Source organism: Capsicum annuum, chromosome 8, assembly GCF_002878395.1.
Source record: "Capsicum annuum cultivar UCD-10X-F1 chromosome 8, UCD10Xv1.1, whole genome shotgun sequence".
Lineage (NCBI taxonomy): Eukaryota > Viridiplantae > Streptophyta > Magnoliopsida > Solanales > Solanaceae > Capsicum > Capsicum annuum.
This window is the reverse complement of record NC_061118.1, coordinates 87,159,116-87,184,610: the sequence shown is the minus strand read 5'-3', so window position 1 is coordinate 87,184,610 and position 25,495 is coordinate 87,159,116. Positions and strand designations below refer to the sequence as shown.

Here is a 25,495-nt window from a genome sequence, read left to right as displayed (position 1 = left end):
AATACTACAGATAATAATTCGGATAGATCAGATGAAGAAGATAATATTGCACAATTCCAGGATGCCCAGGATCCATATGAAGACGACGACTCAGGCATGAGCTTCGACTCCATAGCCCTGCACAACTTGGATACGTAAAGATACTCTACAGTAGTCACAGTTTGTATTATTAGCTAGTATGGTCAGGTGGGGATGCCCACTTTATGTCTTGTAATAGTCAGAGTCAGTCTGAGTGCTTCCTTTATCACTACTTTCTAAAAGAAAGAAAAACTGTTGAAGCACGCATCAAAATATGTTTGAAAGAAAATTAATAACGCATGTGACGATGGGCCCAAAGCGTACCCGACTTGCATTATTAAAGTTTTCTTTCTTATCCCTTATCTAAAAGTGTCGGCCAATTATGTTGCGGCCACGTAGTAGCTTTAGAACCACACCTTTATGTACATTTTTGCCTATAAAAGGAGTACATCTTGTAGTAGAAAGGCAGAGTGAAATCAACCAACCTCCAAACTCACCTGAAATGTTTAAACCTTTCCTCCCAAAAAACTTGTCTAACCCAGTCTTTCTTGTATAAACTTTGTAACATCGTGGTTTAAATAAAAGCTTCAAGTTTTCCATTCGATCTTTAGGGGGTTCCCGAAAGAGAAACCTCTCTCCTAGTTACTTCATGTAAGTTCTTATTCCCATATTTTCCCCACAAAAATATTTTATATTCATGTTCTTATATGTATGTTTTAAATAGTTTTTTGCATAACCATGTAAATTAAACTGTTTATAAAATTCTTACCCTTAGTATATGGTTAGCCTCTTAATTTCTTAGTCTCAACGATGGATTAACCTGTAAATTCCTAGGAATTCTGGCCTTGTTAGTCCAAAAGGTTTGCACAATAGACAAAGGACGATTGTTAGCTGCCAGATAAAAATTTTTCGGGGTGTGGTTAAAGAAGTACGGTGTTAAGAACATAGATTAAGAGGAAGAGATGAACAGGGTAAAGTAAAAAAAAAAAAAAAAACTCTGGGGAAAATATAAACTATAAGAATGATAACATGAAGAAACAGTAGGATAGAGGGAGTACTGAGTAGGCTTTTTACAAACTGATAAACAAAAAATCAAATCCAAAATTGAAAGTTTCACTGTTTTCTGTTTTTTTGAACTATTTTATTGAACTATTTTATTATTGAACTATTTTATTGAAATATACCTATTTTATTGAAATATCCGACTATGTTAAGATAATATCAGTGCACTGAAGGTTTTGCTAACGTCTATGTTAAGATAATATCAGTGCACCACAGTATTATAAAAAACAAAAAACGCAAAAAGTTTCAAGATCCATTGTGTTTAAGCACAAAATACAAATAAAGGGTGAGATTAAATGAAAAATGACATAAAGGGAGAATATATATATATTCCAAAACTAATAATATAAACATGAATGACAAATATATAAACAAAAATATTGTTTTTTATAAAGTAAAATATCAATTGTTTAGTGTTCATCTCGTTAGAAAGCCTCATTGACACGTAAAAGTATGTCTTAAAAATTAGAACCTAAATTGCATATTAAACGAGGTGAGTGCTCAACACATTTTGAGTCTTGTTTCAGGGATTATCCACTCCTTTGACAACACTAGTACTATAATGCACCCAGAAATTTCAAATCCTAGATTCGCCTCTGCAAGATATCATTTATTAAGAAAAGCGGGAAGGGGGAGCGGGGGTGTTTTGTTAAATGAAGACGCAAAAATCCTTGGCCAAAGTCCTACAACTAGTCATATAGAGTATCAAAATTCAAGATAATAGAGTATCAAAATTCAAGAACATGCCCAGAATAAAATAAAAGAGACTAGTGTGTTTGTATTACATGTGATGGCTGAAGGAATGCTTTTGTTTTTTCCTTTGCTCTTTTGTGCAAGACTTTTTATGTGAGAATTTTGAAAAGCAAAGGAAATAATATACTACTAACATATATATAGTAATATGTACTAGAGTAATACTTTTCCAGATGGGAGAAACATCATCAAACAAAGAGCCAACACTCAGCAGATATATGGATCCATCTCTGTGAAGTCATTCATTACCCAAAGCAAAAGGTTTCACTAGCTTATCTCTTCTTCTTCTTCTTCTTTTTTCGTTATAACATTCTTGAATGAATTTAGGAGTTTGCAAATAAGGGGTTTATAAAAACATATTTGTTTGATGTTTATGTTTTTTCATGGAACTTTCTATTTCAAACATCAGATTCATGTTTTTGTATTGTTATTAGACTTGAGACCAAAAAGCAGGTCAAGGATTGTTTGGCTTAACCAAATCAAGATAAAGGGGGAACAAAGACGATGATAGCTTGGTTGGATCTTGTTATTTCCCCCCAAATTATCATAAAGTTGGATGTGAAATTCTACTGTTTTGTGCAAAAGGGCTTGGTTTCTTGTAAGGGTAAGAAGATATAGGGTATGGGATTTAGCTCCTTTGCTACTTTGTAGGGAAACGAATATGAGAGTTGTTGAGGAGCTAAAAAAACAATTTTATGCAGACCAGGGCCTGGTTTTTCTATCTAGTCAATTTTGGGTGCCTATCAGTATTGATGAGTATTTGGTACTTTTATTGTGCTGTAGCCTCTCAACTTTCTTTATGCCACAACTTAAAAAGCTACTGGTTTGTGCATACGATGCCTCTGTAATAAGTTAAACGTTCTTGTATATTTGCTTGATGCTCCATTTAACCTTTAGGAGATTGTGATTTTGGGAGGGTGGAGTCTACACATACGAGGTAGGGGTAAGGTATGTGTACACTCCACCCTCCGAAGATCCCACTTGTGGGATTTCACCGGGTATGTTGTAAGCAATTTTCTGATGAAGCCTAAAGAAAGTAGTCTGGAAGACAGTTTAAAGACTAAGTTTCTTTTCGTTCTCACTTCTTCTAGTTATCTGGATCTGAAGTTTAAGTGTAAATTCTCCTTACATTGTAGCATTGTTTTAATTATTAAACAAATTTGGTTAATGAAAAAGGAAATGTTTCCACTTCTATGTGGTCTAGTACTGTTTGTTCACTGTTGCTTCTGTTTGGATAGATTCTGTGTTATAAATAGCTGGAAAAGAATGAAAGTCTGACAGTATGAGTCAGAGTCCTATGTACTCGTCAGTCTTCACTACTCCTCTTGGATTTATTTCTCCTGCAATTTGAGCTCATAATTGATAGCCTAATAGATAGGCTAGTACATGAAGAGCAGAGTTAACATACTGAGTTAACCACTAATTTGCTTGTTATTTCTTATTGTCTTGTAGTGAAAGGTTGGGTATGGGGAACAATTATTGTTTGTCGGCTGATTCTGGTGCTTATTTAGTTGATAAGGAGACTATCTGGACATCATTATCTGTTGCTGTTCTTCAATTTTGGCAGATGCACTAATCACTAATAAGTAGTTTATGATTCATCATATTTAATTTCGTATTGGTTGCCTGTCCTCGGTTGATTGTGATGTCTATTCCTCTAAATTTATGTCAGTCAGCCTTCTGCTTCCTTGTTAATGCGTTTTTGCTCCCATGTAATCAGGTAACTCCAGTCTAGAGAGCTATAGTGTATTACAGTAGCATAGAGGTTTTCCGTATATTTGGTGTAAAGCTTCTTGAGCACCGGCTTTGAAGAGGATGCTAAGTTTCTCGAAGAAAGGTTGTCCTGGAAAAGAAAGTCAATCTTTTACTCCTCTGTTCGTGAGTTGCTCATCTATGTGGAACTCCAGTGAGAAATCTGCATTGAAACATCACTCTGATATTAAGAAATCAGAATCCCAGTTCCAAGATCTGGATTCAACTTCTACTCTGTCAACGGGTCAATCGAATCATGTGGAGGCCGCCATGGGAAAAAGCAACACCGTTCTGCAAAATGTTGCAGCTCATCCAGGTACAAAATAAATGAACTGGAATGTAATCTCTTGTTAAGCTTCAATTCTATTGGGTTCAGAAGATTAACAAATTGAGACCTCACCTCCTTATGTAAGAAAAGTTCGATAAATTTATTCACCTTTGCAGTGAAAATCTCAGAATATAAGTAACTCAAATAACGTTCTTATCAATATGACCTCAAATAGGCTTTAGCAGGAAATTTAGTTTTTCATATCTGTTATACATATATTTTATTCGTACGTTGACATCAGTTACGTGGTGTACTTTTGCTGTAAAATCTTACAAAAAATACCTTCTTCTCGAATAGTTGTTGGGAATTCATCATAACTTGAGGCGTGTCAGACACCGTGCTTAAGGATATTTCGTCCGGTACGAGTATATTCCCTAGGATTCAACAAGCTCTTCTAGTATTAAATAGGAGTCAAAAACTAACAAATATTAACAAATGAAGAAAACCCAGCACAAGATCAAAAGAGAAGAGGAAGAATGTATCTCTGGATAGCTACACTTTTCAAAAGGAAAAACCTTTGATTTTAGAGTGATTAATTAGCAACCATCTCCTTAAAATGAACTATATTTGCAACGGTAAAGAAGAGCTAATCAAAGTCTCCAATAGTTTTGGAAAAGGTAATAAAATGGATATAAATGATATTGAAGAATATCAATAGTCAACTGTACCGTTAATGTCATAAACATATGGCTGTTACATATGTGAAATGAAGCCATTAGAATTAAAAATAATGGCTATTCAAGGTAGTGTATAATATTTTAATAATGACTACTAATTATGGCTAGAAACTAATTAAAGAAGATATTTATAATTTATTTTTGAGATTATTAAAAATATATTATATTTAACAATCCCCTACATATCTAAAAAATAATGTTAAGGAATATAACATAATAAGAAATTTTGCTGGATTTTCGAATATGAGTACAATGTGTTGAATCTGGTGTTCGTAGACTATGAAGTAGACCTAGATAAAACAAGATTGGACTTACAGAATAATTGGTGAAGTTTAGAACTTCTATCAACCAAGAATTCTTTTGTAACTTTGGAGTCTTATTCACACTATACCATAAGGTGTCGTTTGGTTGGGAATGTAGTTATGTTGGGATTAGTTATGCTGGGATAAGTTATGGTAGGATAAGTTATACTGGGATTAGTTATGTTGGGATTATTTTTTATTGAGTGTTTGGTTTGTTGTTTTCAAAGTAATATGCATGGTATAATTTCTAAGAATAAAGTAATTGATTACCAAAATACCCCCATCTTATTTAACTTCTTTTTTGTTTATATATATTTCTTTTCAAACTTTAAATATTTATTCTTAAAAATAAAACTTTCATCTTATTTAGCTTAATTTTTTTTGTGTGTTTTTTCATGATTATATCGTGTGTATTTTAAAAATAAAACTTTCATCTTATTTAGCTTTAATTTTTTTGCATGTGCCTTCCCATGGGCCATGATTATGCCATGTGTGTTTAAAAAAAAAATCTTACTACATCTTATTTAGTTTAAAATAAAAACTTGCAACTTAAGTTTGTTAAAGTAAAAGAAGATTTGTTGTTTATGTCACTTCATTTAAAAACATATTACTCATATAATATAGAATATGAAAATTCATTTTAATTGATATATATAATATCAATTTTCAAGTGATTAAAAAACTATTTAATTTAAAATATGTAATTGAACAATAGAGTCGATTGTGAAACGATAATGTGTATTAAAACTAGACAACGCCTTTGCAGTTGCTAAAATATTTTACAGATTACTAGTGAATAGTAATTATTATTATAAAATCTACTTACTTTAATTAATCTTTTCATTGCGTAGTAAGAACTTTCTGTGTTATCAATTCACAAAAATAACACTTGGAAGGAAAAAGTTGATGTTGAATTCCGTTTTTCTATGCTTAAAAAACTATACTACCTACATTTTGTTGGATATATAAAAAATTATAGTACCTAGTTTTGATCCTTATTATGTATGAATCTTAACATATTTTAATTTTTAATTTGTTAATTTTGCATTTTGATCCTTTATATAATAAAATAACGTATAAGTTTATAAAATTCACAAGTAATGGGATGAAAAAAAATGCAAAGTTCAATAAATAAGAGGTTAATTTTTCTTAGTCATATATTTCCGTCGTTCCAACATAAGATATTTTAGTCTTTTTAATTTGTCATAATAACGCGTTTTAGATAATCAAGTAGATATCAATAATCTTTTTTCAATTTCAAAAGCAATAATTAGAGATGATGAAAAAGATTGGAGAAATGTGTTTGTAATGGGTTTGGGGGTATTTTTGTCATTTTATAATTTATCCAAGGATAAATTAAGGTGGGATAACTTATACTACCAAATATGTGGTATAACTTATCCCGGGACTATTATTAGTCCCGGGATAAGTTATCCCAAGTATTGCCAAACAAAACGATGTATTAAAAAGTTTATCCCGAGATAATTTGTCTTAGTACCTCACACCAAACGGCCTCTAAAGGTTCAAGAGATGAAGAAGTAGCAGTGTATTAGTCTTCTTTATTATCCAAAGTTTACATAGATTACATAGATATATATACAAGTAAAGGAAGAGCTAACTAAGGTAACTAGATATCTAAATTACTAGAAATCAGCTAGAATATTATTTACATTTATAGAGCACAAATTAGGGAGAAAAATCTGCACAATTTATTACACAATCAATCATGTCCCAATAATAAATGATATTGAAGAATATTACTAGTCAACTGTACCGTTAATGTCATAAACATATTGGCTGTTACATATGTGAAATGAAACCATTAGAATTAAAAATACTAGCTCTTCAAGGTAGTTTATAATATTTTAATAATGACTATTAATTATGGCTTGAAACTAATTAAAGAATATATTTATAATTTATTTTTGAGATAGTTAAAAATATATTATATTTAACATCTTTCACATAGGTTGGGGTGGAATTTATGATTTGCAAGAAGAGACTGGAACAAATGCATCCCTATCAGGTGAAAGTGATACGAACACTCTTCCTCAGCTGCAAGTGCATCATAATCATCCAGCGGTCTGTAATCTTTTACTTACTTTCATATTCTATGTAGTCTGGTCTGGTAGACCTTGATGTCAGTTTGTTACCTGCATTTCCATTTTTTGCGTGCTGCTGCCACTCACTTACTGATGCATATAGTTAATGTCATCCATCAGTATTTATCTTTTTTTTCCTTATTACAATTTATTTTCCACTACCTCTGTCTTGACGTGAGTTTGGGGGCTTGTGGAATAAATTCTAAAACATCTCTCTCTCTCTCTCTCTAACTTCCTTTCCTGCTCTTGCTGCTGGTTTCCTCGCCCAGAGGAAAGGGATTTTGACAAAAAACCTGGTTTCAATGAAATTGCTCCATGTTTCTAAATTTAGCATTTTCACCTTTCCAAGTTACTACAACTCAGTATACTAAGTGGCTCTGCCTTTCTTGAACAGATTGCAGTGTTTAGAATGAGTTGTTGGTGAATATAGATTGCGCCACATTGAAACTAAGTTTGTTCCTCACAAGGAATATAGAAGAAAGAAAAAGAGGGGAAAAAAGAGACGCTTAATGTGGAGTGCATTTAAAATCTTCATTCAGCATTTCACACGAAAAGATTTATAGATGCAAAATAACTGGTAAACTAATTAGTCACTTTCTCTTCTAGGCTTGCGTATCCTACCCCTGGGCTGACTCTTACTTTGGAAGGCTCATATCTACTTATGAATCAAATGCCATCGTAAGTAACCTTGACTACATGTTTTTACGCAAAAATGTTTTTAAGATTGCTGTTTGTATCTTTTATGATTCAAAATCCAAAAATATAATGTACCTGGAGTGAAAGAGTCAATCAGGACTAGTTTATCTCTGCATCTCTGCCTGATGCTGCCAATATCATTGTGACTCAACTTGCTCGCATTCTCACCTTTTCATGTTGGGAAAATTTGTTGCATATTCCATGTCAAAATGTTTCTTTTTGTGTATTCATCTTTTCTCTTTTTTCTTGGATCTGGTTGGCATTTGGTGCTTGTCATAAATTCATAAATTCTTTTGTTTGTCAACAAGTAACTATTAAACTTGATGCAATTGATTTTGTATGTCATCTTAAGAGGAATAGTGAAGCTAAAATTGGTCATCTTTGATGCACTACTCTTGCTATTATAATAAACCTGAAACTGACTCGAGGTGGAGCAGGAGATAACCATTTGGTGATTGAGTTCCTGTTATTGAAGTTTATCAACTTACTTGTTAAGTTGGAAAAGTGATATTTTCTCTACTATCATACTCCTTTCATTTCATTTTGTGTGTCTTAGTTTGATTGGGCACGATTGTAAAGAATACTTTTGAAGCTTGTGGTTTTAAACTAAAGGTATGTATGACATGGAAAATATCCTTTGAATTTTGTGGTCTTAAATATGTCATGTCATTCCCAAAAAGGAAATAGTAGAAAGCTTACTAAATATAGAAAGAGGACATTTTTTTTTAAATAGAATAAAAAGGAAAAGTAAGATACATATATTGAAACAAATGATGCACCAAAACAGATGGGAGTATCTTTATTAAACACAAGAAACCAAAACAAATCTGATCTGTGAAGAAACAAATGATGCGGCAAAACAGCTCTCTTTGATGATGTCCAGTGACATCATCCTTTTACCATGTGAACTTTGTGATTTGCAAAACCTACCAAATGCAACACACAACTAACTTATGCCATCTTTTCCGAGCAACTAGCAGATATTCACGCTAGTTATTCACTAGCAGAGCGAGTAGAAATTCATCCAGTCGTCTTAATTACAAATAAAGAGCTCTTCTTCTCATTTAATGCTCTGTTGAGCTCCTCGATCTTCAACTTAAATGAAAAACTAGAATTTATTCACTTGGCAATGGATTTTTGCTGTTACTATGTTAAACTCTTTTTGATGTGGGCTTTATATAGAATTATCCTCAGAGGGCGGGTGTCACCTCTACAAGAGTTGCACTTCCTCTTGACTGCACAGAGAGCTTGCCTATTTATGTGAATGCGAAACAATACAATGCTATCCTTAAAAGGCGACAGGTTCGTGCCAAGCTAGAGGCTCAAAATAAGCTTGTCAAAGACAGAAAGGTTCGTCCATGACATAGTACTTGCACTTGCTGATAATAAAGTTGTAGTCTTATCCCATCTTTTGTATGACACAGCCATATCTTCACGATTCTCGACATCGTCACGCCATGGAGAGAGCTAGGGGTTCTGGAGGGCGTTTTTTGAACACAAAGAATATGCAGCAATCCAACCCTTCATCTCCAAAGCATGACAAAAATATCTTTAAGCAACAGGCAGGTGCTATGGTTCAACACTCTGAGAGTGGTAGTTGGGGGACTTCCACCCAATCTGGTTCTGATGTGACAAGCATCTTCAATGATGATGACATGTTCCGGCAGCCAGAGTTCAGAGTCTCTGGCTTCCCTTTTCACATGCAGGAAGCTGAAGACTTCATGCATGTTGGAACCTGACAGCACGCTTGTATTTTTTATGGTGGTGGTGCCAACACAGGTTGTATTAGAAATGCATTCTTATTGGTGCACACAAATGAATAAGCGGCAGTTCATCCTTGGCTATGTTACTCTTCCTTTTCCAGAATTCACTTTTTCCTAAGCTTTGGTCATGGTTTGATATATGGTTGATGGTTAATGAGAAAAAGAGCACAAGTTGGTGCTGCACATCATCAAGACGCGCAAGGAGAGGAGAAAAACTATATTGTTCTTAATCAGAAATAGCGGAGATTATAAGATCGTTTTCTCTTCTTGGTCGAGTGTGTATGGATCATCTTGCACTTTTAAGTCTGTGCTTGTTACTATTATTTGCATTTCTGGTTTTCATTTTACTGAGCTGTGTATTGTTGTCATTGTTCATAATTTTAACTTGGCTTTGGTGCAACAAGATGAATTTATTGAACCATTTTCAAGCTTAGTACGTAGACTTCTGTCAATGTGCGACATGCATTATCTTGATGAGGGGTGATAACTGCACAGAATCTGGTAAGAGGTTTAATTTATACCTGGACGAAGTCCTTACAGGTCAATTCTTGTGTCATTTGTGTTGCAGATTTAATTAAAAAAAGTCGATGACAACTGTTAGTATTTACTAGGAAATGTTCTACGGAACAGGAGGAAAATACAACTATGCACAAAGTATCTTTTTGTTTTTCTCTAAAATGGCAGGGAAAATTTCTGCACCTGCAATAATATAAGATCAACATAACTTATTTGGTGGAAGTTGTCAAAACTTTCTGTTGCTTTTTCCAGTTGGGATTTTTGAACTTCAAACGAACTCCTCGTGTTTGAGTTTATTTTTTTTCTGGAATGTATGTTTGCAACAAAAAGGTGATGCATATAGTTTTGAGTCGCAATGAAATATTAGATTGTATTGAAGTGGTATTAGAAAATATTAGCTCATGAAATGTAGTTGTGACCGGAGGGGCGATTGAAAAAGTCCCAACATAGTCTTCAACATGTGTTGCATGATAGCGTAATTTTTGTTTACAGTCACAGTATAAAATCTAACTGAGCTCCTGCAACATAAAAGTAAACGCTTAGACTAATTTTAAGAAATATAAGCAATTAGTATTGTAGAAGATACCAAGTAAACAAAAAATGTAGAGAGCGGTAGTTTTTCTTCTTTTTCCAAGTGCATCTTTCATGGAACAAGAACAATGTTAGGGAGGGGGGACCAACTAATGGATATAGACGAATGCCAAGATACATTCCAAGTCTTCAAAAAACGAATTCATGTATCTTTTTATAAATTTATATTTGAAAGATTTTGAGTTTTGTAGAACTGTAGTTGTGGATGCTGCTCATTTGAGTGGAGCATACAAAGAAATGTTTGTTTCAGCTAACATTCTCGATGGTGCAAGTAATTGATTGAACTTATGTTAGAATGTAGTGTATATTCACATAAGTAATAAACTGATCTACATTGGCTTGAAAATTTAATGTATCACATGTTGTCTGATTTTAGGTTGCATTTTGTTAATAGCGTATGGTGTTGTAGATACTGAGAATGATTGCTCATGATCTTGGTTTTTTGAGTAGTTTAAAAGTGGTTACCGAGAATGTGAGAATGTGTGTTGTATCTAATCGGAATGAAAGCATTATAAAAGTGTAGGCATTGTGTATCCGAATGTTTCTCATTTTTGCTAGTACTTGGCATCTTTAGAAGAATGTGTGCACAAACTCTAGGAGTAGTAGAAATCGACTTAGTGACTTATACTATTCAATAATAGGAATACAAAAAGAGGATTTTGAGTATATTATGGCTAAAGTTGGGAAGGTCGACCACAAGGTTAAGGTTTACTTGTATAATACCGGACATGATAAGTGGGCAAGATGTCATGCACCAACAAACAGAGGGAGGATGAAGACATCGAATATTGCTGAATATATCAATGGTGTATATGAGCGTCAACTTCATCTCTTGAAATTTCTAAAAGAAGCAAGAATACTTTTTGGAGAGTGGAATTGCAAGAATAGAGAGATAGCTTCACATACAAAGACTACATTGGTTAGAAGGTTTGAAGAAATTTTAACTCTAAACATGGCAAAATCTGCTCGTTTAACAAAATAAATTATCATTACATCTCTTATATATTGCAAAGATACACCCCCCCTTTAAAAAAGTAGTTTATCTGTATTGATGTCACAAATTTCAAATTCGGATATCTGCTTTTTTATTATTTATTTATATTTATCAGAATTTGTGGTCTGTTTTATCATAGATAATTTTGGTTCTATTCTTGATATATAAATTCTGTTTATGTTGCTTATTTTTGTTTTTTTGTGTTTATACATTTTCAACTAATAATAGCTTGACTGGTGAATGGTTGGCTAGGTTAAGGCTTTATCCGAGTAAGTATACTCTGTATATGAAGATGGTTGAAGGTACATCACTGATCTTGAGAGTAACACATGCAATTATTGTAGGTTCCAACTTGACAAGATACCACATTGGCATGTGATTGCAGTTTTAAAGAGCAAATACATAAAAGATATGGGGTCATATAGTTCTGATTGTTACAAGCCTGCAACAATCGTGAAGACATATGAAGTACCAATAAATTGAATGTCATCTATGAAGGATTGAAATATGTCTAAGTAAGTTGAAGAGGAAGTGGTCTTACCATCAAAGTACAAAAGACCACCGGAGAGACCAAAGGAATCGAGGCATAAGAAATCTGATGAAACTATCTCTTCAAGCACAAATTATTGTGGAAGATGTAGTCATCAAGGTCACAATAGAAGGACTTGTAATTTATTTTCAAAGGAGTAGTGAAGTATTTGTTTCTCACTTGTTAGAAATACATTGGAAACTTATTTTTTTCTGAACAATATAGTGTAATACCCCGTAAGATCCTAGCTCAATTCAACTCACGATTGCATGTTAAAAGGGTCTAAGACTTAGAAATTTCACTAAGTGTTGAGACTTTATCATTTTCAAGGTCCCTAAGCTTTAATGATTTTATTTTTGACCTTCTCGACCTCAGAACGTCAATTTTTAAGTTGATTCATGATCGGGGTTGTTCAAGATGGGTCTCAGGTGAGTTTTAAAATTTTTAGACTAGTGTAGAGGCATGTTTGGAGAAGCAAAATAGTAAGGGCACCAGGATAGGCTCACGACATTGGGCTTATTCCGCCGGACTGAAGCCCGCGGTGCGGGGCTTAGCCCACCAGTCTGGAGCCCGCAGTACGGGGCTTAGCGCGTCGGTCAAGAGCCCGCGGTTTGCCCTCTTTTATCCGTCTAACTTTTGTTCTTTGTTACTTAAGGGCATTTGGGTCAATTCCCCCACCCAAACTCATCCATAACACGAAATTTAGGTGGCCAAGGAGCATTATTTGCCCCTTTATTCATAAAATCTCTCAAGAAAACCATCTCCCACCTCAAGAACAAACTCTAGCCCATTCACAAGGAATCAAGGAATTCAAGCTTCAAACCTTAAGAAATTCTAAAGAATCTTCACGAAATCATTTAGTGAGGTATGTGCGATGTTCATCCATGGGTTCCTTTCACCCATGGAGTCCAAGAATCCCTTTTTCATTTTAAATTATGAGTTTTTCATGTTTAAGTTAAAGTATCTCCATGAATCTCTTGTGAATTCAATTACAAGTTATGATTATAAGTGTTTTTTTTCAAGTGGGATGAGCCATTACATGTTTTAAATATTGTAATCTTCACGTTATATCCCTAAGTTATGATTTTAGTCTTGTAATCATATTATTCTCGCATGCTTTACCCATTCCCATGCTTAAGTTCCCGACTCTCATGTGTTTTAATGAAACGCCTAAGTGTTGGGTTTTGAAAAATGATCCCCTAATATGATTTTAAAGCTTTTATATGACATTATTGTTAATTCCACTCAGTGCTAGTGGGTTATGAACACCCGATACTTATGTGATTTACATGAATTTAGCTTTTCAAGTATACAGACAGTTAATCCATGAATCTTATAAGTATACTTAGATATTTATATTCATGATGAGCCCTATCTGTTATATAATAATATTCAGTTGAGTTTAGTTCAGTCCAGTACCAGTATCAATTTAGTTGGGAGTAAGATTTAGCACCGAGTGAACCTAGGGATGAGGGTTCACCCGTCAGTTAGGACTAGGTCCTTAGTAGCAGTCACTAAGTTTCATAACTACGTAGCTAGCGTAGGATTATGAGATGTCACCCGCCAGTTTCGGACTGACACTCTCTTAGGGGTTACCCACCTATTTAGGACTAACTTCCTAGTCCTTTGGGACATTCGATTAGTGGATCCACACAGCCACTGGTAGTACCCATGGCACGGTATGACACCCTTCCAACTGGGGTTACAGTTTGGACACCAATTAGCTCAGATTGTGGCATGTCGATTAGATAATACCTCCCACAGCTCAGTATAGTACTTTAGTGTATTCTCAGTTCAGGTTTGTTTAACCAAGTGTACAAGCCTTCAGTTATTCATTTATATAGTTTACAGTCTTTCAGATTTCAGACTTATATCAGATTATAAATTTATGCTTGGTCTTACATTCTCAGATGTTACAGTTTTCATGCATTCATGTTCAGTTATCTCATGCTATTCAGTTAGTCCTTATTTTATATGCATAATACCTAATTTATATTAGCCTAACCTCATCTCATATACCAGTACATTCAAAGTACTGACTGCATACTCTTCTTTGCGCTATGACATCTTATATCATAGGTTCGGACGCACAGTTTCTCGACCGTAGTTAGACAACTTAGCTTAATCCAGCAGCCACAGTGGTGAGTCCTTATCAGTCCTCATCCATCAAGGACATGTTATATTTATTCAATTATTTTATTATTTCATTTTATTCAATCAGTCGGAGTTAGTTGGGGATCTGTACTATTAACTCGTCAGTCAGTTTAGAGGCTTTAAGACATTTAGAAGTCAGTTAGTTACTTTCAGTTCTTATCAGTTGTATCAGACATTTAGTATTTCGTATATCAATATTCAATTGTACATTACTTTCTCAGTTTTCTTCCACTCATCTGTTCTGTTCATATTTTATTCATTGCTCATAGTAGGTACCAGCTCATAGGTTAGCTTGTGGTCACTTGTGATCGTAAGCACCGTTGTTGAGACTGGGGGTAGCCCCAAATCATGACAAAACTTGGTATCAGAGCCTAAGGTTTGTAAGTATCCTAGGGAGTCTGAAAGTCATGTTGAGTAGAGTCTTGTGCATGAGTGTGAAGCATGCCACACTTATGGACAAGAGGCTACGAGATGTTTTAGGAAAAGTTTCCCTTATTTCAGTATTTATATCGTCCGAATAAGCATGAGATCTATTTAAACACTCTTTCTAACTCATCCTTCATTCCATTTACAGACAATGCCTCCCAAAAAAAACAATAAAAAAAGAAATGAGAACCAGCCCACACCACCTCCTATTAAGAAAGATCCCCTGGACGAGCATATCTTTCACACTGAATTTAGAGCTGCTTTCACTAACTTAGCTCACTCAATAGCTAATTAGAACAATCAGAAGGCTGTTTCCCCAGCTAATCCAGTGAAAAATATACCTGTAACTAAGATTCGAGATTTCACTCAAATGAATCCCCCTTTATTTTTGGGATCTAAGTCTGAGGAGGATCCACAGGAGTTTCTTGATATGGTTCAAAAAGTGATAGATATCATAGGTGTCACTTCGAGTGAGAGTATAGAGTTGGCTACATACCAGTTGAAGGATGTAGCTTACACCTAGTGTAAGGAGGATAGGGGTGTTGAGGCAAAACCTGTATTGTGGGATGAGTTTGCCATAGTTTTCTTAGGCAAGTTCTTTCCTTTCGAGTTGAGGGAAGCTAAGGTGGAGGAGTTCATCAATTTGAAGCAAGGTAATATGAGTGTAAAGGAATACTCGCTTAAGTTCACTATGTTGGCGAGGTATGCTCCCTCGATAGTGGCTGATAATAGGTCTAGAATGAGTAAGTTTGTTTCTGATGTATTTGATAGTGTGGTTAAGGAGTGTCGGGTTGCTATGTTGATTAAGGATATGGACCTATCTAGGCTTATGGTTCATGCTCAGCAGATTGGGGAAGAGAATCTTAAAGAGAAAGTGAGAGAGAATAAGAGGGCCAGAACAGGTAGTTTTAACTTTTCTCAGCCGAGGTTAGAGGGTGCAAACCATTCTCAGTCTCATCAAACGTTCTCAGCCCCAGCTCTATCTTCAGCTAATCCTCCAGTGCCAAGTTAAAAAATGACAGTTGGGATAGAACACCAAGCTCTAAGTCCCAAGGTAGTACAAACAGTGGTTGTACTAATCTGCTTTGCAAAAAATATGTTTAAAATTATCAGGGTGTGTGCAAGGCTGGCAGTGATGTGTGTTTTGGATGTGGAAAGCCAGGCCACAGGGTCAGAGAGTGTCCAATAGTTGCTCAGAGGGGAAAAAATTCACGCTAACATAGCAGTCCAATCTGTCATCAGCTCCAGTAGGTCACCCGACTCAGCAGGGTGTCACTTCTAGTGTAACCATTGGGCAGCACCAGAACCAGTTGTATGCACTCCAGACCTAACATGATTAGGAAAATTCTCCTAATGTAGTTACGGGTACGTTACAAGTCTTTCATCTTCATGTGTATGTTTTATTAGACCCCAGAGATTTACTTAATTTTCTAACTCCCAATATAGCAATTAATTTTGGTGTCAGTCCCCAAATGCTAGCAGAGCTATTATCAGTGTCTACCCAGTGGGTAAATCTATTATAGCTAGATGGGTATACTGAAACTGCCCGATTACAGTATCTCAAAAAATTGTTTCAGTAGATCTTGTAGAGTTAGAGATGACTGATTTTGATGTCATACTCGGCATGGATTCGCTCCATTCGTGCTATGCTCAATGGATTGCAAAAATAGAGTTGTTCAGTTTCAGTTTTCTAATGAACCAGTTATTGAATGGAGGGGTAGTACTTCAGTACTTAGGGATCAAATTATTTCTTATCTTAAGCAAGAAAAATGATATCTAAGGGGTGCATGTACCATTTTGTTCAAGTCAAAGATTCTAGTTCTGAGACTCCTAATCTCGAGTCATTTTCAGTAGTAAGGGAATTTCTTGATGTGTTCACTGAAGACCTCCCTAGAGTTCTTCCTGAAAGGGAAATTGACTTTGGAATACATACCCAACCTATCTCTATTCACCCCTATAGAATGGATCTAGCCGAGCTTGGGAAATTGAAAGAATAGTTGAAGGATCTCTTAGATAAGGGATTCATCAAGTCAGTGTTTCCCCATGGGGGGCTCCAGTCTTGTTCATGCATAAAAAAGATGGTTCTCTCAGAATATGCATCGATCATCGTTAGTTGAACAACGTTACAATAAAAAATAAGTATCCACTCCCAAGGATTGATGACTTGTTTGACCAATTTCAGGGTGCAAGTTATTTCTCTAAGATAGACTTCAGATCCGACTATCATCAACTTAGAGTCAGAGAATATGACATTTCAAAGATAGACTTTAGAACTCGGTATGGTCACTTTGAATTTCTAGTTATGTCTTTTTTACTAACGAATGCCCCTACATCTTTCATGGACTTGATGAACAGAGTGTTCAAGCAGTACTGGACATGTTTGTCATAGTCTTCATTAATGATATAGTTGTTTACTCCTGTAGTAAGAATGACTATGCAGACTATCTAAGCATTGTGTTGTAAACCCTAAAATCTCATCAGTTATTTGCCAAATTCAGTAAATGTGAATTTTGGCTAAGAACAATAGCTTTTCTTGGCCATATTATTTTCAGTGATGGCATTAACGTTGACCCTTAAAAGATTAAAGCAGTGAGAAACTGACCCAGACCTATCTCTCCATCAAATATCAGGAGTTTCTTGGGTTTGGATGGCTATTATAGGCGGTTTGTTAAAGGATTTTCTTCTATTGCATCCCCCATGTTTTGATTGACTCAGAAAAAAGTCAAATACTAGTGGTCAGATTCATATGAGAAGAGTTTTTAGGAGTTGAAGACACGAATTACCTCAACCTTTGTCCTGACCTTGGCAAATGATTCAGAAGGATTCGTAGTTTACTGTTATACTTCAAGAGTTAGTCTTGGTTGTGTATTGATACAAAGAGGTAAGGTCATAGCCTACGTCTCGAGACAGCTTAAACTCCATGAAAAGAATTATCCTACCCATGATCTTGAGTTGGCAACTATTTTTTTTGCCTTGAAAATTTGGAGGCACTATCTTTATAGGGTTCATGTTGATGTGTTCACGGATCACAAAAGTTTGCAATATGTGTTCTCGCAAAAAGATTTAAATCTTTGCCAGAAAAGGTGTCTTGAGTTGTTAAAAAATTATGATATAAGTGTGTTGTATCATACAGGCAAGGCCAATGTAGTGACAGATGCCCTTAGTAGGTTGTCTATGAGTAGTGTTGCTCATGTTGAAGAATATAGGACAAAATTAGCTCGTGAGGTTCATCAGCTTACTAGATTAGGTGTCCGATTGGTTGACTCAGCTGAAGGTAACATAGGGGTTCAGAATGGTTCGACATCTTTATTGGTTGCTAAAGTAAAAGAAAAGCAAGACCGAGATCCCAGTTTAATTGAGTTAAAGGAGGCCGTTAGAGATCAGAAATTAGAGGTTTTCTCTCAAGGGGGAGATGGTGTGTTTCATTGTTAGGGTAGGTTATGTGTTTCATGTGTTGATGAATTGAGACAGTGAATACTTGAAGAAGCATGTGGTACGCAATACTCTATCCATCCAGGAGCCACTAAGATATACCAAAACTTGCGGGAAATCTATTAGTGGAGTGGTATGAAGAGTGATATTGTAGAGTTTGTATCTAAGTGTTCAAATTGTTAGCAGGTTAAGGTTGAGCACTAAGGGCCTAGTGGCACATTGAAGGAATTCAGCATCCCCACTTGGAAGTGAGAAGTGGTGAACATAGATTTTGTGATGGGTTTGCATTGTAGACGTCGTCAACATGATTTGATTTGGGTTATTGTTGATAGAATGTCCAAGTCAGCCCATTTATTACCAGTTCATAATTCGTACTCCATTGAGGATTATGCCACGATTTATATTAGGAAGTTGGTTAAGTTTCATGGGATTCCATTGTCTATCATATCAGATAGATGTACCCAGTTTACCTCTCACTTTTTGAAAACTTTTCATAAGGGTCTTGGTACCCAAGTTCATCTCAGTATAACTTTTCATCCTCAGACAAATGGCCAGGAGAGAGGACCATTCAAACCTTAGAGGACATGTGTTATTAATTTTAAAGGTAGTTGGGACGACCACTTACCTTTGATTGAGTTTGCCTACAATAAAAACTATTACTCCGGTATCCATATATCTCCCCTTGAGGCTCTCTCTATGGGGGGAGATGTAGATATCCTAATGGTTGGTTTGAGGCAAGTGAGGCTACTTTGATAAGTCCATATTTGATGTTCGATGCGATGGAGAAAGTTTAATTGACTCGGGAAAGGCTGAAGACAGCCCAAAGCCATCAGAAATCTTATGCAGATATGAGGAGAAGAGATCTTGAGTTTGAGGTTGGTGATTTGGTTTATCTAAAAATCTCACCCATGAATGGAGTGAAGAGGTTTGGCAAGAAGAGGAAGCTCAGTCACTATTATGCTAGACCATATAAGATCTTGAGTCGTTTTGGGAAGGTAGCTAATGAGCTAGAGTTGCCTACAGATTTAGCATCATTGCATCCAATGTTTCATGTTTCCCTATTGGAGAAGTGTATTGGTGATTTAGCTGTTGTCCCATTATAAAGCATGGATGTACATGATAGCTTTTCCGATGAAGAAATCCCAGTTGAGATCCTTGATTGTTAGATTTGTAGACTAAGGAACAAAGAGGTTTCCTTGGTCAAGTTTTTTTTGGTGGAATCAGTCCATTGAGGGAACCACTTGGGAAGAAGAATCAGATATGCGAACCAAGTACCCTCATCTTTTCTTCGTAAACTCAGATTCAGCTTAAGGTAACAATTTTTCCTCAGATTGACTATTTTTCATTCTCAGTTTCAGCTATGTAATGCATCTCATGTTATTGCATACATTCAGTTCAGTTTATGTATTATGTTTCAAACTCTGTTATGTAATCATGTTTCCAGTCATGCATGTTTAGTATATGAACCCCTTTAACATGCAATCATGAGCTGAATTGAGCTAGGATCTTATGTATCATGTTTCCAGTCATGCATGTTTAGTATATGATCTCAGTTTCTCCAGTACTCCCAGCTAAACCAGTCTCATTCAAGGATAAATATTCCCAAGGGGGATATATTGTAATACCTCGTAAGATCCTAGCTCAATTCAGCTCACGATTGCTTCTTAAAGGGGTCCAAGACTTAGAAATTTCACTAAGTGTTGGGACTAGTCATTTCCAATGCCCTAAACTTTGATGATTTTATTTTTGATGGGGAAAAACTGGTGTCACGCCTCAAATCCTATTGGGGCGAACTGGCACCCGTAACCGAGGATGCCCGGGAGAACCAACTCATAACCTTATACTTTCTATGCATACCTCTATGACAACCCGAAATTCGGACAACATCATGTCGCATATAAAAGGAAAATAATCACCTGTATAAGCTAGAGCACACATATATATGTATATACAATACTTGACCGTTAGAGCCATCACGTCTATTAACAAAACACCACCTTGACTGTACATTAGGTCTACAAAGCCTCTAGATAATACACAGAGTTTAACTAAGGTCAGGACACACCCCGCCATATAACTAACTTCTATACAATACCAAAAGTGACTGGATATGACACGAAAATCCCTGAAGCAAATTGGAGCTCACCAAAAGCAGCTGGATATCCTGGCTACTACTTGTGCAGTGTATAAGCTGAGGTACCTGTGCCAGCAACATGAAATGCAATTCCCCCATGGGGACATCAGTACGAAATATGTACCGAGTATGTAAAGCTGTAGATAATCATATATGATATAGGAGCTCAATAAAAATCAGAAACAAGTGAATAAATCGTAATAGGAGTGGACCACACTTACTAGAACTTGTGACAACGTGTACATTGTATTTATTCAATCACTTTACCTTTGTTCTTATCATCTTTGTAATCATTACTGTACTGTATTGTGACCATTAGGCTACCTCCAGTACATATCAACTGGGATCGACCCATGATAGGCTTATGCCCCTGGGATACCACCTATAAACACATAAATAAGGATCGACCCATAATAGGCTTATGCCCCTGGGATACCACCCGATAAGAGAGAACTTCCATCACTTAGTTCAATTAATTTTTGAGATTGTTATTTTGGTCGCCACCACATTTTTGATACTTTGAAACAATGATACATTAATAAGAGACATATAAATAGAACATCAATGCAATAACAATGAAGTAAGAACTCATTGGCACATCAATGAAGTGTTTTGGAGTCATCAATGCCATAACAATGAAGTAGGAACTTATTGGTATATCAATGAAACGTTTTGGAGTCATTAATAGCACATGGATCTTGTTTGAGTAACCGGATACCTTCTAACATTCATTAGTGCAATAAACATGTAAGATTTGGAAGACAAGTAAGTATTGGAATGTCTTGACATCTTGTAGGGTGGAAACAAGTTCATTGGTAACGTAGGACATCATACAAAACCATTATGGATCACATGTTATTGAATAACTTTGAAAACTTTCTTAATAGAACAATTGTTCACTTTCATGCCAAAGATATGGTATAGAGTATGCTTTACATACCTGACTGTCAACCTTCAATACTAGTCCCAAATAGACTTCCTGTCTTTTCGGATTACTTATTACAATGAACATATCTAGCAATCTAGTATTAGCAACTAAACGTCATAATTCAATTATTTGAATTCACCAAACCAGTGGTTAAGTAGTAAGCCTTAATTACACCATAAAGAGTGTCACTTTAACCCTCTTATACTCCAATTACATTCACATGCCATGGATATTCATACAACATCCTCCAATATCAAGTTTGGATTCATTTGTCCTTCCAACCAATCCATTAAACCAAATTAAGCCATAGACATAAATAATCATCAATTCAATATTATATCACCATATCCACCTTTCATAACTTAATTACCAGATCCACCTTCCACAATTCAATACAACCAAACCATGCAAAATAGTCCATAACCCTATTTCTATTACCTTTCAATAACAACCAATACATATAATCCTCTATCACACATATACATATGGAAAATAACAAAGGCAAACAATATTCATACCTTAGAATTCACCTCTTGATTATGCAATCCTGTTTGCATAAATAATAGGTGCCGTTCGAAGCTCTCGAGATGACAAACACAATTATTGGATTACTTTAGAATTTCTACGATTGAATCAAAAGTAATTTAAAGGTCAAATTTGGCTAGGGTTTGTTATTTCTCAATGATTGATGATGAAAATGAGTTTTTGAACTCATATACATGTATATATACACATATTCCCGTCCATTATATAATAGAAAATGACCAAAATGCCTTTAAAATTTAAATAATGTCAAATATGTCCTTTGGTGGACTGTTTTGATAAGCTAAAGTAGATCGACATAACTCTTTGCTCCGATATCGGATTTGGGTAAAATTGGTATCGTTGGAAGGATAATTCAAAGGAATTTCATTTCATATAAAGTAGGCCACCCATTTCATCCTGTACAAGGAGTTATGGTCGTTTGAAGTTGACCCTAAAAATCTATTTTGATAGGCTGAAGTAAAACGAGTATAACTCCTTACTCAGACGTTGGATTTGGATAAAACTAATTGCAGTGGAAAGAAGACTCAAAGATCTTTTTTTTTCATAGGTCACAGCTCTCCCAGTTCATTATATTAAGGGAGTTATGATCATTTGAAGTTGACCTAAAAATTCAGCTGGCCTCAGTAGTTTGTGTGCAGGAAATTTTCCTGAACATTTACTATTCCCAAATATCCCGGCCACCATTTTATAGTTTCGAACGTGCTCGATTATATCCGAAACCTATCCATTTTTGGAAATCTTTATATCGTTGAAAAGCTTATTCAATAACCTTCGTATGGAATCATCGACGGGCAAATTCCGGTATAAATAAAATAAAAAAAATTAATTCCATATAAATAAGACCAATACACGTACTTGAATACGCCAATACACGTACTTGAATACGGGGTGTTACAACTGGGCCTGATGAACCCCTTATCTAATAGATCTTTCAATTGTTCTTTTAACTCCATAAGCTCAGCTGGAGACATTCTGTAGGGCAAAATAGAGATAGGCTGGTTATCTTGAAGGAGGGGTATTCCAAAGTCAATTTACCTTTCGAGAAGAACTCCGGGAAGATCTTCAGGGAACATATCAGGGAATTCCCTCACTACTAAAATTGACTCGAGATTGGAAGGCTCTGAACTAGAAACTTTAACTTGAACAAGATGGTAGACACACCCCTCGGATATCATTTTTCTTTCTTGAAGTACCAAACAAGTTGACCCTTAAGTACTGAAGCACTACCCATCCATTCAAGGACTGGTTCATTTGAAAACTGAAAATGTAGGATTCTGTTTCTACAGTCGACTGAAGCATAGCATGAACGGGGCCAATCTATGTCGAGAATGACATAAAAATCCATCATCTATAACTCCACAAGATCAGTTAAAGTGACTTTCTGGGATATCGTGATCGGACAATTCCTGTATACCTACCTAGATACAATAGAGACACCTACTGGAGTGGAAACTGAGAAGGGTTCTGCTAAAGTCTCAGGACTGACACCAAAATTCACGAATATATAGGGGGTTACAAAAGAAAAGGAAGCCCCGATATCTAACAAAGCATAAACATGTAAATGAAAGACCTGTAACATACCTATAAAAATATCAGGAGTGCTTTCCTGATCATGAAAGGACAAGAGTGCATACAACCTATTTTGGCACTCACTGCTGGTGGCATTGGAAGTGGCGCCCTGCTAAATTGGTCAAACTACTGGTGCTACTGAAGAATTAGTCTGACCCTGCTGGCGATCATTCCTACCCTTCCACAAATATGTCCAACATTCCCTCAACCTGTGGTTTGGATTTTCACATCCAAAGCATATATCACTGCCAGCCCTACCTACACCTTGATGATTCCTTCCATACTTCTGGCAAAGGGGATTAGTGCGACCATTATTTACACTACCTTGAGTCTTAAAGCCTGGCGCCCTATCCTGATTTCCATTTTTGAACCTTGGCATCAGAGCACTAGCTGAGGACGGAGCTAGGGCTGAATATTTCTGATGGAATTGATGACGGTTACAACTCTCCGATCTCGACTGAGCAAAACTGAAGCTACTTATTCTGGCTCTTTTATTCTCCTTCTCTTTTTCCTTAAACTTCTGCCACTTAATCTGCAGAGCATGGTCCATCAACCTAGACAAATCCACCTCCTTAATCAACATTGTGGTGCTACACTCCTTGACCACGCTATTAACCATACTAAAGATCAGCTTACTTATCCTAAACCTATCATCAGACACCACATTAGGAGCATACCTGGCTAGCTGAGTAAACTTAAGAGAATACTCTTTCACACTCATGTTCCCCTGCTTCAAATTAATAAACTCCTATACTTTAGCCTCCCTCAACTCCAAGGGAAATAACCTATCGAAAAAGGCTGTAGCAAACTCTTCCTATTTAACAGGACCTGGATCTGCGCCTCTATCTCCCTTTCACTACTTATACCAGGTATGAGCAACATCTAACAACTGGTAAGCACCCAACTCTACACTCTTACTAAAAGTCATGCCTATAATGTCAGTTACCTTCTGAACCATGTCAAGGAGCTCTTGTGGATCCTTATCTGACTTGGATCCTGAAAATAGAGGAGGGTTTATTTGGGTGAAGTCCCAAATCCTGGCTGCGATAGTATTAGCCACTAGAATAGTTAGGATAGTAGCGTGCTAATTATTCTGAGTTTCTACTGAGTTAGCTAAAGTAGTGAATGCAGTTCTGAATTAGGAATGAGAGACATGCTCGTTCAGGGGATCTTCCTGAATGGGTGGGGGTATGGGCTGATTCCTATTTCTTCTTCTAATATTCTTTTTGGGAGGCATTTTCTATAAATAGAAAGAAGATTGAATTAGAAAGAGAGTTTGAATTGAGCTCATTCTCATCCGCCCAACCTGAATACTGAAAGAATGGAAACTTTTCCTAAAGAGTTGGGTAGCCTTTTGTCTATAAGTGTGGCACGTTTCACACCTCTACACAAGACTCTACTCAATGTAACTTTCAAACTCTTTAGGACACTTAAAAATCTTAGGCTCTTATACCACGTTTGTAATACCCCGAGAGTATACCCTGGCGCCATATGGTGCTTACAGTCATAAGTGACCGCAAGCTAACCCATGAGTTGGTACCTGCTGTTAGCACTGAATGAAACTGATAATAAAAGATACACATGTGCGGATTATCTGAATATGCCATAAGGTTTTAAAATAGTAAAACATCACTGAACTTTTAAGTTTGAAACAATTGTCTGAAAACAATATGGTAAAGACTGTCAATAACAACTGAAAAACTGACTAACTATCTGAAAGTATCTGAAAGCCTCTAACTGACTGACTGTGGAGTTGATAGGATAAGTTCCTAACTAACTTTGGCTGACTACTGAACTGAATTACTGAAATAAACATAATCGACCCTCAAAATATGAGGACTCACATGCACTGGAATGTTTAGGTGTTGTCGAGAACTTAAGCATCCGAACCTATGATATGAGACATCATAGCGTAAGAAATGAGTATGTGGTCAGTACTTTGAATGTACTGGTATACTAAATGAGGTTTGCTGATATGCATGGGCTCATGTACATGAATAATAATTGACTGAATGAATAATATAAAATAACTGATACATAGTGTTGACACCTAATTTTGACCCCCCACCGATATTGTTTTTAGGCTGCTGTTTTATTAAAATTATTTAATTTTAATTATTAATATTTTAAACATTATTCTTACATTAAATACATATTGACGAGTTTCATTCATAATTTAGAAAATGCATAAATTATTTTATTATCTTTTATTTTCATTTGTCT

At 35.7% G+C, this 25,495-nt stretch overlaps 2 protein-coding genes across 7 annotated transcripts; both read left to right on the top strand.

The window, feature by feature from the left end:
- The first annotated feature begins 1,718 nt into the window (after positions 1 to 1,718).
- LOC107838926 (nuclear transcription factor Y subunit A-6) lies at positions 1,719 to 9,886 on the top strand. Of its 6 annotated transcripts, none has more exons than XM_016682211.2 (6): positions 1,719 to 2,094; positions 3,554 to 3,901; positions 6,862 to 6,974; positions 7,601 to 7,672; positions 8,873 to 9,040; positions 9,115 to 9,886. In XM_016682211.2, exons 2-6 carry the CDS (start codon positions 3,649 to 3,651, stop codon positions 9,427 to 9,429), a joined length of 921 nt encoding a protein of 306 aa, XP_016537697.1. In that variant the 5' UTR covers positions 1,719 to 2,094; positions 3,554 to 3,648; the 3' UTR covers positions 9,430 to 9,886. The 6 variants fall into 6 exon arrangements, with proteins under 6 accessions (XP_016537697.1, XP_047251699.1, XP_047251696.1 ...); XM_047395740.1 differs by having other exon boundaries at positions 1,787 to 2,437; XM_047395741.1 differs by having other exon boundaries at positions 1,787 to 2,452.
- Positions 9,887 to 11,230: 1,344 nt separating this feature from the next.
- Positions 11,231 to 12,037, top strand: LOC124886610. Its single transcript, XM_047395456.1, has 3 exons — positions 11,231 to 11,487; positions 11,783 to 11,856; positions 11,940 to 12,037. Exons 1-3 carry the CDS (start codon positions 11,231 to 11,233, stop codon positions 12,035 to 12,037), a joined length of 429 nt encoding a protein of 142 aa, XP_047251412.1.
- The last annotated feature ends 13,458 nt before the right edge of the window (positions 12,038 to 25,495 follow it).

Bases quoted from the DNA above. Each gene is read 5' to 3' on its own strand.
- LOC107838926 (XM_016682211.2), top strand. From the start codon at position 3,649: ATGCTAAGTTTCTCGAAGAAAGGTTGTCCTGGAAAAGAAAGTCAATCT. The intron at 6,975-7,600 runs GTCTGTAATCTT...TTTCTCTTCTAG, and splicing joins TGCATCATAATCATCCAGCG to GCTTGCGTATCCTACCCCTG. The intron at 9,041-9,114 runs GTTCGTCCATGA...TGTATGACACAG, and splicing joins AGCTTGTCAAAGACAGAAAG to CCATATCTTCACGATTCTCG.
- LOC124886610 (XM_047395456.1), top strand. From the start codon at position 11,231: ATGGCTAAAGTTGGGAAGGTCGACCACAAGGTTAAGGTTTACTTGTAT. The intron at 11,488-11,782 runs GTTTGAAGAAAT...AACTAATAATAG, and splicing joins AAGACTACATTGGTTAGAAG to CTTGACTGGTGAATGGTTGG. The intron at 11,857-11,939 runs GTACATCACTGA...ATGTGATTGCAG, and splicing joins GTATATGAAGATGGTTGAAG to TTTTAAAGAGCAAATACATA.